Source organism: Muscardinus avellanarius (genome assembly GCF_963383645.1).
Source record: "Muscardinus avellanarius genome assembly, chromosome: 3".
NCBI classification, from domain to species: domain Eukaryota; kingdom Metazoa; phylum Chordata; class Mammalia; order Rodentia; family Gliridae; genus Muscardinus; species Muscardinus avellanarius.
In genome coordinates this window covers 68,566,677-68,579,711 of record NC_137788.1, presented here as the reverse complement: position 1 = coordinate 68,579,711, position 13,035 = coordinate 68,566,677, and the positions used below count along the sequence as shown (strand labels likewise).

The 13,035-nt window shown below is 42.2% G+C and overlaps 1 protein-coding gene across 1 annotated transcript in view; it reads right to left on the bottom strand.

Moving 5' to 3' along the window:
* Positions 1-13,035, bottom strand: part of GIPC2 (GIPC PDZ domain containing family member 2) — a gene marked incomplete at its 3' end in the record, with an annotated part of 91,682 nt that overhangs the window by 49,433 nt on the left and 29,214 nt on the right. Inside the window, exon 2 of the mRNA XM_080691448.1 lies at positions 6,266-6,451. Coding sequence (XP_080547574.1) covers positions 6,266-6,451 — 186 coding nt within the window. The remainder of the gene's footprint in view (positions 1-6,265; positions 6,452-13,035) is intronic.

Below are 13,035 nucleotides of genomic sequence, written 5' to 3'. Positions count from 1 at the left end.
AATGCTTTTTAAGAAATACACCAGATGATGGCATTAGAAAAATTATCATTATGTAACCATTATAGAAAAAACTGATTCAAGGAAGATACGCCAACAGATACTAGATCTGTGGGGTAAGGGAACTGGATATTTTCATAATCTCAAAGTATCTCACCACAATTACTTATTCATTGCAAAGGAAAATACAATAGCTTGCAGTGAAGATATTAGACACCACCCTAGACAAGTGACCAAAGTTAAAATCACGAATAATGAGATGAGCCAGCCTCTTGCACCTCCTGATGCAGCACACTGAGAACACAGCATTCCTTAAGTAATGTTCCTTCCCGACGTGCACAACCTGCCTCAACATGAGAAACATCAGAAAACCTCAGACTAAGGAATAGCCTATAAAAGGCCAAGAAACTACTCTAGATTGTAAAAGATTAGCAAGGGATAACGCTAGAGGCTCACAACATCAGACTAGAGACGCCCAGCACTAGTTTGCTCCCTGGCAGCCAGAAACAGAGCAACAGGTGTGCACCTGCTGTGGAGGTGAGTGGCTACCAGAGAGTGCTGGAAATTAATAGCACAAAAATCAAGCCAGGGGAATGTCAGAGACTAGGAGAATAACAAAGGGGGAAAAAAAAAAAGAAAGAAAGAAAGAAGCCAGCACCTGGTGCCTGGCACCTGAGGGAAAGAGGACTCTCCCTTCCCTCGGAGGGAGGAAAGGTGGCAGATACTCATGGCATGGCACCCTCCAGACAAAGGGCTTAAAAACAGAGGGCACCTGGAGACTGGACAATGAGCTAGCATTCAGGAAATTCACTGCATCTGTGCTTAACAGAGATAACCTCTTAGAGTGCTATAACCAAGAGCCATGGTAACAAGGGTCCTGCTGACAGAGACTAGACTGCTCTGGAGGTAAGAAAACCAAGCATTAAGTGGGGTGTCAGGACAACCCCGGAGGAGGGGAGCTCTGCTGCAGATAGGAAGGAATGGGGTGTGGAGGTATAGTAGCTCAGCCATCTTTCCCTCTAGATGTGGAGGGACACCAGGTGAGTGTGCTTTAGCTGCGACCAGGTCCCAGGTTCTGGGATCAAGGCTAGCCTACCGCTGGGTCTTGCATCCCCATCCAGCCATAGCTTGGTGGTTCAATAGCTCCCCGACCCTCGGAGGCATTCTGGGGATCCGCCACGGCTCGGCCATCTGCCAGGCTCACCAGTGTCAGACTAAAAAACGCAGCACCCAATATACACTCGGCCCTCAGCTGGTCCGTCCTCTTCCAAAATTCGTATGGGGAAAAAGGCTTGCTGACAGCCTGAGAGGTGCCACGCCCCTGGGCGCACCCCAGAGAAAATAGGCCTGGCAGGGTCAGCATTCTGCCACAACCTGTTCAGCAAGAAACACAGCTAGGCCTGCACGCCAGCCCTACTCGTTTGGCAAGAGCAGAGAGGAACGACAATAAACTGCCAGAGACACACTATCCACCCTGTATCTGGTGGATTCCAGCCTCAGAAATCCCAGAGAGATGTTTCTAGGCTACAAGGAATTTTTGACTTTTTTGTTCTTTTGTTTGGGGTACTAAGGATTGAACCCAGAAGCATTCTACCTTTGACTCTGCCTCTGTTTTGAAACAGTCTCATTAACTTGAGGAGGTTAAATTGGTGATGTTGTCTTCAAACCTGTGAGAACGCAGCCTCCCAGAAACTGAGATTATGCTCAAAGGCCTGCGTTACCCCGGCTTTTTTTTTTTTTTACCCCCCTCTGTCTACTCTATCCTTGTGATCCTTGATTATTTTTTAAATTTATTTTTCTTTTATTTTATAGTTTTATTATTTTCTTTCTCATTTTCATGCATGTGTGTGTGTGTGTGTGTGTGTCTGTGTGTGTGTGTGTGTGAAAGAGACAGACAGACAGACAGACAGACAGATGAGGAATAGAACCCAGAGACAATCTACCTCCAAGCTATACCCCAACTCTTTTTGTTTTGTTGTTGGTTTTGGTTTCATTTTGATACTGGGGATTGAACCCAAGGACATTTTACCTCCAGCCTTTTTTTTTTTTTTTTTTTTTTTTTTTTTTTGGAAACAGTCTTAAATTGATGAGAGTCTCACTACTTGCTGAAGTTGTCCTGGAACCTGTGATTCTTCTGTCTCAACCTCCCATGTAATAGAGTTATAGACATGTGCCACCAAGCCTGGCTTGGTTTTTGTTTTTTGTTTTTGTTTTGTTTTGTTTGCAGTACTAGGAATGGAACTCAGGAGCATTCTCCAAGCTACACTCCCAGCCCTATTTTTTATTCTCTAATTTGAAACAGGGTCTCACTAAGTTGCAGAAGGCCTCACTAAGTAGCTGAAGCTGTCCTCAAACCAAGATCTTCCTGTCTTAGCCTCCCACATACAGGTTTGCACCACCACACCTGGCTTTATTTTTTATTTTCAAACAGGGTCTCACTAGTTGTTGAGAGTCCTGCTAAATTGCTAAAGCTAGTCTCAAACCTGAACTCTTCCTGTCTCAGTCTCCCAAGGACTTGGATTACAGGTGTGCACCACCACACCTGGCTTATCTTTATTAGTTTTGAAACAGGATATCACTAAGTTCTGGAGGGCCTCATTAAATTGCCAAGGCTGGCCATGAACCTGCCATCCCCCTGTTTCAGCCTCCTAAGTACTAGAATTACAGGTGTGTGCCACTACACCTAACCATATAAATTTGTATACATTCATATGTATATGTAAACATAAAAGTATATAAAATAAAGCAAATGTAGAAAATAATAAAAACTGAACACTTGGGTAAATTATATATGAGTTCTACTATTACAATCTTCCATTATATGTTTATCTCATATTTTAAAAATTGAAATTATCTCATATTTTAAAAATTTGTAGCCAAGCTGGGCATGGTGGCGCACGCTTGTAATCCCCACGCTTGGGAGGCTAAGACAGGAGGATCGCACAGGTTCAAAGCCAGCCTCAGCTACTGAGTGAGGCTCTCAAGCAACTTAGTGAGACCGTTTCCAAATAAAATATAAAATAGGTCTATAGGTCTGGAATCATAGCCCAGAGGTAGAAAGCCTCTGGGTTCCACCCCCAGTACCACAAAAAAAAAAAAAAAAAAAAAAAAAAATTTATAGCCAGGCAGAGACAGGAGCATCACAGGTTCAAGGATAGCCACAGCAACTTAGGGAGACCCTTAGCAACTTAATGAGACTCTTTTTCTAAACAAAAATAGAAATGGCTGGGAGCATAGCCCAGAGATAGAATGTAGCCAAGTTCAATCCCCAGAACCACCAAAAAATAATAGCAATAAATTAATAAATAAATTAAAAGTGAACTGTATGCTGTTTGAATTATGGTCCACTCTTTTGCTACCGGCTCCTGTCTCTCCCGGGGCTAGTAACTAGTACTCTGAGTTAGTCATATATTGGACAAGGCCTATTTTCAAAAAATAGAAACAGGAGCTCTGAACGTCAGAGGCTAACATCTAAAAAATCCACACATGTTTGCAAGACTTCCAAGCCCTTCTCAGCTGACATTAGAAAGGACTGCTGCCCACGCCGCATGTCCTGAGCTTCCCCTGGATCATCCCACATGACTTTCCCAACTCATGGACTTTCCATTTGGTCACCCACTCAACCTTCAGCACAGCCCTATCTTTCACAGAGCTAAAAATAGTCACTCCATCAAGTGGGACGTTGAAGTGCCATTTACAGTTAAGAAGATAACGTGCCCCAAACCATTTGCATCAGCAAATCAGGATTTGGACAAAAAGACATACAACAAGCTGTGTCTCGTGAAGTCTGTCACTAATTCTTAGCTCAGCGCATAAGAATGCCAGCTATGAAGGCAGAGTTCTTGGATTCAAATCCTGAATTTATCCAGCTACAAAACTTTGGGCAGGCTACTGGCCCTTCCTGATCCTATTTTTACATCTGTAAGATAGGGGCTGCTAAAATTACCTGACCATGGACTGATCTCACAGACAGCAACGATGCTGAACGAAAGAAGCCAGAAATTAAGTCCGTAACATCAAGAAGCAAATGGTGAGGGAGGGCAGTATAGTAACTGCTATGGAGGTAGGGGAGAGTACTGATGGGAACAGGCACAACGAAGCCTTTGGGGTGGCAAAAATGAAATTTACATTGATCTGGGTGATAGTTACACAGCTATTAGTATGCAGAATTAAGCTATACATTAAAAATTGTTATACCTCAAAATAAAAGTAAATAAAAAAGAAAAGATATAACACCAACAAAATATAATGGTGACAATTAAATGAGAAAACGTGCGGGGCATGGTGATGCATACCAGTAATCCTAGTACTTGGGAGGCTGAGACAGGAAGATCACAAGTTCAAGGTTAGCCTCAGCAACTTAGTGAGACTCTCAGCAATCTAGTGAGACCCTATTTCAAAGATTAAAAAAAAAATGTTAAGGATTGGGAGTGTAGCTCAGAGATAGAATGCTCCTGGGTTCAATACCCCTATACCACAAAAGAGAGCAAGCAAGAGAGAAAATGTATGCAAAGTGCCTAGTGTAAGCATTCAATATAAGTCAGCTGTTAGTATTACAGCTACATCTGTCCTGAGACAGGAAGATCACCTGCTTCAGGAGATGGTGGCCAAACTGGGCAACATAGCAAGACACCATCTCAAAAAAAAATTACATCTGTATTAAAAACAAACTTTTTTTCTTGTCATTTTTCCCCAAACAATATAATATAAAGTATTTATGGAACTTGTGCATCATATTAGGTAAAATAAGTAATCTGGAGATGATTTAAAGTATATAGGAGATATATGTAGGTTATATGCAAGTACTATATGAGAAACATGAGCATTTGCAGATTTTTGCATCTCCCAATCTCCCACGTGTACCAAGGGACAACTACACTCATTACAACAGAATTATTTTTAAGAATTGTCTACCTTTTTTTGGTACTGAAGGTTGAAACCAGAGGCATTCTACCTCTAAGCTATACCTCCATCTCCATTTTATTTTTTAATTTGAAACAGGGTCTAAGTTGCAAGGGCTGCCTCAAACCTACTATTACTCTGTCTCAGTCTCCCAAATACTGGGATTACAGGCATGCACCCCCACACCCAGATTTGAAGAGTATTTTTAAAGACATGAAGTTAGCCAAAAGTCTCAAAAGTAACACTAAACCACTAGGAATTAGAATGGAGGTCATCAGATTTTACAGCTACAGACATGGATAAAATTTATAGATAAGGAGTAGGCACCAGGACCAATCTTTCCTTTTTAATAAGTTCTAAATTCTAGAGGAAGTTCAAACCAAAGGAAAGAAACTCAGAAAAAAATGGTAAATGGAAAAATGATGTCTTTGAACATCTTTTGAAATGAAAATGAAACATTATTGTAATGGTTTGGATCTGGTGTGTCCCCCAGCCCTCACAGAAATGGGGTGGCAGTGTTGAAAGCGGGTCTTAGTTGTAACCTCAGCAGTGGATAAATCCACTGTAATAGATTTACCTGGGTGATAGTCCAGGCTGGGAGTGTGTAGTGGGAGAAGGTGAGTCCCTGAAGATGTTGCTGAGGGAGTTATATATGGTTCCTCCTAAACTGAGCCAGGTAGTGCTCGCCTATAATCCTAGTACTTGGGAGGCTAGAGGACAGCCTCAGCCAGTAGTGAGACTTTCATCAACCTAATAAGACCCTGTTGTAAAATAAAACTAAACCGGGCATGATAGTGCACATTTGTAATACCAGTACTTGAGAAGCTGAGATAGGAGGATCACAGGTTCAAAGTCAGCCTTGGCAACTTAGTGAGGTCCTCTGCAACTTATTGAGACCCTGTTTAAAACTGAGAAATAAAATCAGGTTGGGGATTTAACATGGAGGTAGAATACCTCTGGGTTCCATTCCCAGTACATGTGTACACACACACACACACACACACAATTATGTATACATATATGGATGGATGGATATGGTTCCTACTCCCTCTCACTCTCTCTTTTGCTTTCCAGACTCCATGATGTGAGAGCTAAGCCTTGTGCTCTCCCTGTCTCCACTTTGTAGCACCCCCATGCCCTGAGATACCAGGTCTGCAGCCTCACATGGACTGGTCCCCAAAACTATGAGCCCAAAAAAAAAAATCTTCCTCTTGATTACAGGGTCATTTCACACAATCACAGCTGTGAGAATGCTGACTAAGACAATTACCAACTAGCTCATTTCTAACTTTCTCTAACCTCAGAGACTTTCTTAAGTCCCTTAAGTCAATTAAATTGTGATGTTTTGCTTCTTTTTCTAACTTACCTTGATGAAAGCATAGCCGACACCATTATCTGTAATGGTGAGCCCAAGTGAGTCCTCAGATTTATACACGTTCACTTCTTTTTTCAGTCCTTTCACGTGGGCAAATATGAAATCCTCAAGACCTATTTGCCCTCCCAGAAGTTTTTCCATGTCAACTCTAGGTGTGTTTAAAGTACAATATAAGATCTGTAAAGAGAAAGAATTATTTTAGTTCAGTTTCCATCAGGAAGGCATTCTGATCATTATGCAACTGGGGTAGTTGTCCTGGGTTTATAATGTCTAAGCCCCCATATAAGATGTGTTTGTATGAGCTGGGCATGGTAGCACACTCTTGTGATCCCAGCATTTTGGAGGCTGAAACAGGAGGATCATGGTTCACGTATTTTACTATGACTATTTTATGCCCAAATGGCTAAATGGAATTTTGCCTCCTTTGTATTATCAAGTAATATTCACCACAGATATTGCTAGCCCTTCTATATTAGTCAGCTTTGCATTACTGCTATCAAACACCGGAGGCAGCTAACTAATAAAAAGAAATTTACTTAACTCACAATTTTGGAGGTTAAAATACAAGCTGGAGGTAGCCCATCTGCTTGGCCTTTGGTAGGGGGAGCAGATGACAGTACACCCTGGAGAGAGAATGGGCACAGGAGCTCACCGAGCCAGACAGTGGCCAGAGAGTGAGACTGGATTCCACAAGCCCTTCTAAGGGCAATGACCTATGGATCTCCCATTAGGCCCTACCTCCTGAAGGTTCCACCACCCCCTCACATGCTGCCCTGTGGACCAAACCCTTAATCACAGTAAATCCTTGGGAGATGCACCACACTCAAACTGTAGCACCTTCCTTCATCCAAGCCTCGCTCCACCCCTTACTCCCAACCTTCTCCTTATACCCATGAGTATTCTATCAATTATAATTCCATCAAAACCTTGAGCATTAACATAATCATAAAACTCATGAAGCTCCTAAACAGGATACAATCATTACTTAGTAAATAGCATCTCAGAGCCAGGTGTAGCGGCACACGCTTTGGGAGGCTGAAACAGGATAATCCTGGTTCACGGACAACCTCAGTGAGGTCCTTTGCAACCTAGTGAAGCCCTGTTTCAAAATAAAGAATAAAAAATAGGGCTGGGGTAGAGCTCAAAGGTAGAATGCCCCTGGGTTCCATCCCTAGTACCACAAAAGTAAAATAAATAGATAAATAATAAGTAAATAGCTTCTCAGGCCATGCCAACACATGCCTGGTTTAGAAGAGCTTTGTAAAAAGCTGGGTGTGGTGGTGCATGCTTGTAATCCCAGCATTTGGGAGGCTAAAGACCAGAGGATCGCGGTTCCCAGACAGCCTCAGCTACTTAGAGAGGCCCTTTGCAACTCAGTGAGACCCTGCTTCCAAATAAAGAATAAAAAATAGGGCAGAGGGTGTAGCTTGGAGGTCAAATGCCCCTAGGTTCCATCCCCAGACCCACACACAAAAAAAAAGTTTTGTAAAATAAAATTGTCCCAGCTACACAACTCAGAGTACAGAGTGGTCAGCAAAGCTCAGGCTAGCACCCAGAGGTGTATGAAAGGAGCGGGGAATGAGGTAAGGTAAAAGCCACTGGGTACAAAGAAATAAATGTCTACAGGAAAAAATGAGTGCCCGCCCTTTCCTCTCTCCGCCCTGGTCTTCAGTGAGCCTTCACTTTCTGTGTTTCTGGCATGGGTAAAATACATTTGCAAATATTCTGTACTACAAAAATTGTATTATTCCCAGTGGATACAAAGCCAGTTAAGCCAAGAACAGCTTCTTATTTGTAATTATAAAAACAATGACACAATCAGCTCACTGACAAAAACCATTATTAATAGGTAGAGGGAAAAGGGAATATGCACAGAATACAGCTTTCTGACTTCCTTCTTTAAAATCATGGGAAGTACAAGCAATGAGTAGAAGAAATAACAACCATAGTTTTCTCCTTGCTTGTTTATTTTTAGTGAGTATTTCAGTCATATTCATAGTGTATTTTAAACACCTCTAGCACAAAAGCCACTTCACAGTAAAATAGGAAAAATGCACGTATATTATATATGTATGTTTATGTATGTATGTGTGTATGTACATATATACACATACATATACATACACACACACACACACACACACACACACACACACACATATATATATATATAGAGAGAGAGAGAGAGAGAGAGTGTGTGTGTGTGTGTGTGTGTGTGTGTGTGTTACTGGGGATGGAACACAGGGGCTTTCTACCTCTAGGCTATATTCCCAGATCTGTTTTATTTCTTATTTGGAAATAGGATCTCAAGTTGCTGAGAACCTCACTAAGTTGCTGAGGCTGCCTTCGAACTTGCAATCCTCCTGTCTCTGCCTCCCAAGTACTGGGATTATAAGCATGTGAAGAAATAAAATATTAAGACATAATAATAGAAGCCAAGCTTGGTGGCGCACACACACAGGTTCACAGCCAGCCTCAGCAACTTAGTGAGAGACTGTTCCAAAACAAAAAATAAAATAAGGCTGGGGTGTAGATCACAGGTTGAATGTCCCTGGGTTCAATTCCCAGAACCACAGTCAGTAAATCAATCAATAGAAAGCAAGCTAGGAGGAAAGCCCAGAAGAGAGAATCTCCTCGTACAAGCTCAGCTCCCAGTTGCTAAGCCTCTTCTTTAGCTTCCTTTCTTTCCATTGAGCACCGCCCATTGCAGAGCAGACATTAGATTTCCTACAGCGAGAACCCTTTCCACTGTGTTTCCTTCCCTGCAGAACAACATTCTTTTCCAGAAAGCTGCAAGTTGACGAAGAGCAAGGCATGTCTTTTTTGCTAGGAGTGGATATCCTTCACTGAACAGAGCTCCTTGGGACAGCCGGTGTGGTGGCGCACGCTTGCATTTGGGAGGCTAAGACAGGAGGATCACGGTTCCCAGACAGCCTCAGCTACTTAATGAGGCCCTTTGCAACTGAGACCCTGGTTCAAAATAAAGAATAAAAAAATAAGGCTGGAGGTAGAATGCCCCTGGGTTCCATCCCCAATGCTGGGGGGGGGGGGGGAATCCCTGCAGGAATGTGGTGGCCACTGGGAGGAAGAGCTCACTAGGGCATCAGATAACAAAAGCCCCATCAGTTCTTCTCATGACAAAAGGACCTACCACTCACTCGGTATCAATGCACAACTATCAGCAAATTTATCTGTTAAGTCTGTGACAGAAGTCTAGACGTTTAAACACAACCTCAGAGATGCTGTACTGGAACTGAAAAATAAAGCAATATACTAGCTTCTAAATGTTGTACATTCTTTGCCCCTTCATTACTCACCAAATACCCATTAAATGCCTGGGTTTTTGTTGTTGTTGTTGTTTGCTTGTTTTTGTTTTTGCCAAGGACTGTGCTTTTATACATGAGGAGCTTCTATAAAGCCACTTATAATATGTTTAAATCCATGAATATTTAAATTGAAAGGAACCTCAAATATATGCCATAAACACTCCTAACTCACTCATGAAGTTCCCCCACTCAAAATCTAAAGCACCTGCCAGACCACCCCACTCTGCCCCATGCCCTTATCCACTGAGACTCTGCTCACATGGGACTATCCAGGTGGAATCAAAGGCTTTCCACTGTGCTCACAGAGTATCAAGCTGTGCCTCATCTGAGGGTCTGAGTCACCTTGCCTGAAGGCCACTTGGTTTCACATATTTCTTTTTTTTTTTCTCTTAACAATTTTTTTATTGAACATAGGTAATATACATTTAAACTATATTTGGTGCCCTCTCCCCCCCACCCCCGTTTTCCCTTCCATATTTCACTCTCTGCTGAGTAAGGGGAGATCTTAGTCATCTTCCTCCTGCAGTATCTAACACAGCTACTTGCTCAGTTTATAACTGAATGACCTTTAGAGGGCATGTTCCCGTTCCTCATCTAATAAAACACACCTGCACACTAGGTTTTATTATCCTCATATTGTGATGGGGTGTGTCTATACAGCGCCTAAGAAGATTCGGCCTGAGCGGCCTACGGCCTAAGGCAAAACTTTAAGTAAAGTGATTCAGCAAAAAACGGTCAGGATGGCGCCTGGAGGAAGCTAGGAAGGCGTGGTTTCCCCATTCATTATGGGTGGGGAGACTGAGCGGTTTCCCTTTCTACCTTTAAAGAAGCTTCCTGTACACATGAATGGCTCATGTACTGGCCTGGGATTGGCTGTAAACTACGTGCTAGTGATCTTTATCCCGGATAGGATAGGCTATTTCTCATGGAAATTCCCCTCGTGGCTTGGTGCTATATAAAGGATGGCTTGGAGAGAAATAAATGAGATCTCGCTTGACTTGACTCCCGGCTCGTGGGTTTGTGTTCGAGTCGTCGGTACTCATCATCTGGCCAAGCCCCGTCAGCTGTCGGGCTGGATTCCCGACAATATTGTACATGAGTTGTGACTTTATCCAATTAACACAGCTAGTTAATGTTTAGTGTTAAAACACAATATGAAGGCCGGGCGTGGTGGCGCATGCTTGTAATCCCCATGCTTGGGAGGCAGAGACAGGAGGATTGCGCAGGTTCGAAGCCAGCCGCGCGCACTGGCTTAGGAGACCCTGTTTCCAAATAAAAATGTAAAAATAGGTCTGGGAGTGTAGCCCCGAGTTAGAAGGGCTTCCAGGAACCCCAGTACCACCAAAAAAAAAAAAAAAAAAACACAATATGAGGACTGAGGGGCATAGTTCAGTGGTACAGTGTGTGCTTAGCATGCATGAAGCCCTGGGTTAAATCCCTCTCCACCACAGCACCAAAGTAAAAGCAATAAAAGGAAATGAAATATAATATATAATAAAAAATAAAGAAGAGAAATAGAAAAGATGGATGAGGTGGTGCACACCTGTAATTCCAGTACTTGAGAGGCAGAGGCAGGAGGATCACAGGTTCGAGGACAGCCTCAACAAGAAGTGAGATTCTCAGCAACTTTAGTGAAACCCTGTTTTAAAATAAAAATAAAATAGGGCTGGGGATGTAACTGGGAGGTAGAATGCCCCTGGATTCAATTCCAAGTACGACAAAAAAAAAGAAAAAGAAACAGTGAAGTGTTCCTATTATAAATATTCTTCTAATAACCTTTTGCTTCCCATGTATAAATATGGTAAAGGCAGTGAGAACTGGATACAGTGACACAGGCCTGTGATCCCACCAACTCAGGAGGCTGAAGCAGGAGAATCAGTTCAAGGCATCCCAGGAAACTCACAAGGGCTGTGACTGTAGCTCAGCAGTAGAGCACTCTCGGATTCAATCCCCAGCACCACACCACACCACACCCCAAGAAAAGTAGTAAAATGCAATAAAAAGATTAGGAACAAAAATTCATGGCAAGGCATCAGGCAACCTAAAGAAAATGATTGATTCATTCATATAACCTTTATATGTTTTTTCATTTTAAAATGAAGTCCTTCGCCAGGTATAGTGGCACACACTTATAATCCCAGTACTTGGGAGGCTGAGACAGGAGGGTCACAGGTTGGAAGCCAGCCTCAGGAACTTTAGCAAGGCTCTGTGTAACTTAGTGAGACCCTAAGAAATAAAGTTGGGCTGAGAGTATAGCTGAGAGGCAGAATGCCTCTGGGTTCAACCCCCAATGCCACAAAAAATAATTAATTAAAATTGAGTCCTTCATACATTCCACAAGATAGATGGAATGTTCATGACTACCCATTTTAGAGCAGTAACAATTGAAATATAATGTCCAATAAATAAAAATATAATATATATCACATAATTTAAATTCTTTCCCCTTTTTTTGAAGGGGCTCCTGGTACCTGGGGGCATTCTCCTTCCAAGCTATACCCCCAACCCTTTATACATATAGTACTGGGCACTGAGCCAAGGGGCATTCTACCTTTGAGATACACCCCCAGCCGTTTTAATTTAATTTAATTAATTTAGTTAGTTATCTAGTACTGAGGATTGAATTCAGGTGCACTCTACCTCTGAGCTACACACCAGCTCTATTTTACTTTTAGTTTGAAACAGGGTCTCACTAAGTTACTGAGGCTTTCCTGGAACCTGTGATCCCCCTGTCTCAGCATCCTAAATACAGGGATTACAAACATGTGCCACCACACCTGGCTTAATTTAAATTTTCTAATAATCACATTAACAAAAGCAAAACTAAATGTGATTAATTTAATTTCAATTTAATTATAAAGCACAATATAACCCAGGCATGGTGGCATATGCTTGTAATCCCAGTACTTGGGAGGTTGAGAGGGAGGATTACAGGTTCAAGGATAGCCTCCACAGGTAGTGTGACTTGCATCAATCTAGCAAGACCCCATTTCCAAATAGGACTGGAAGTGTAACTGGAAGGTAGATTGCCCCTGAGTTCGATCCTCAGTACAAAAAAAAAAAAAAAGTATTCCCAAGTATTGGGATTACAAGCATGTGCCACCATGCTCAGCTTTTTTTTTTTTTTTTTTTTTTTAAACAAGGTCTCACTAAATTGCTGAGGCTGGCCTCAAACTTGTTATCCTCCTGTCTTAGCTTCCCAAGTACTGGGATTATAGGCATGCACAACTGTGCCCAGCCAGAATCCGTTGTTTTCTTCTCCTTACCTTTCTTTTTTCTATTCCTTCTTTCAAATGACCACTAGGACAAGTCCTCTCTAACAGATTCCTTTATTTTTCTGGCATTGAAAATGGGAGGGGAGGGACTGTCTGACATTTTCGTTAGAAGACAGAATATGAAACTAGGACAAGGATGCCACAATGCCCTCAGTGCATT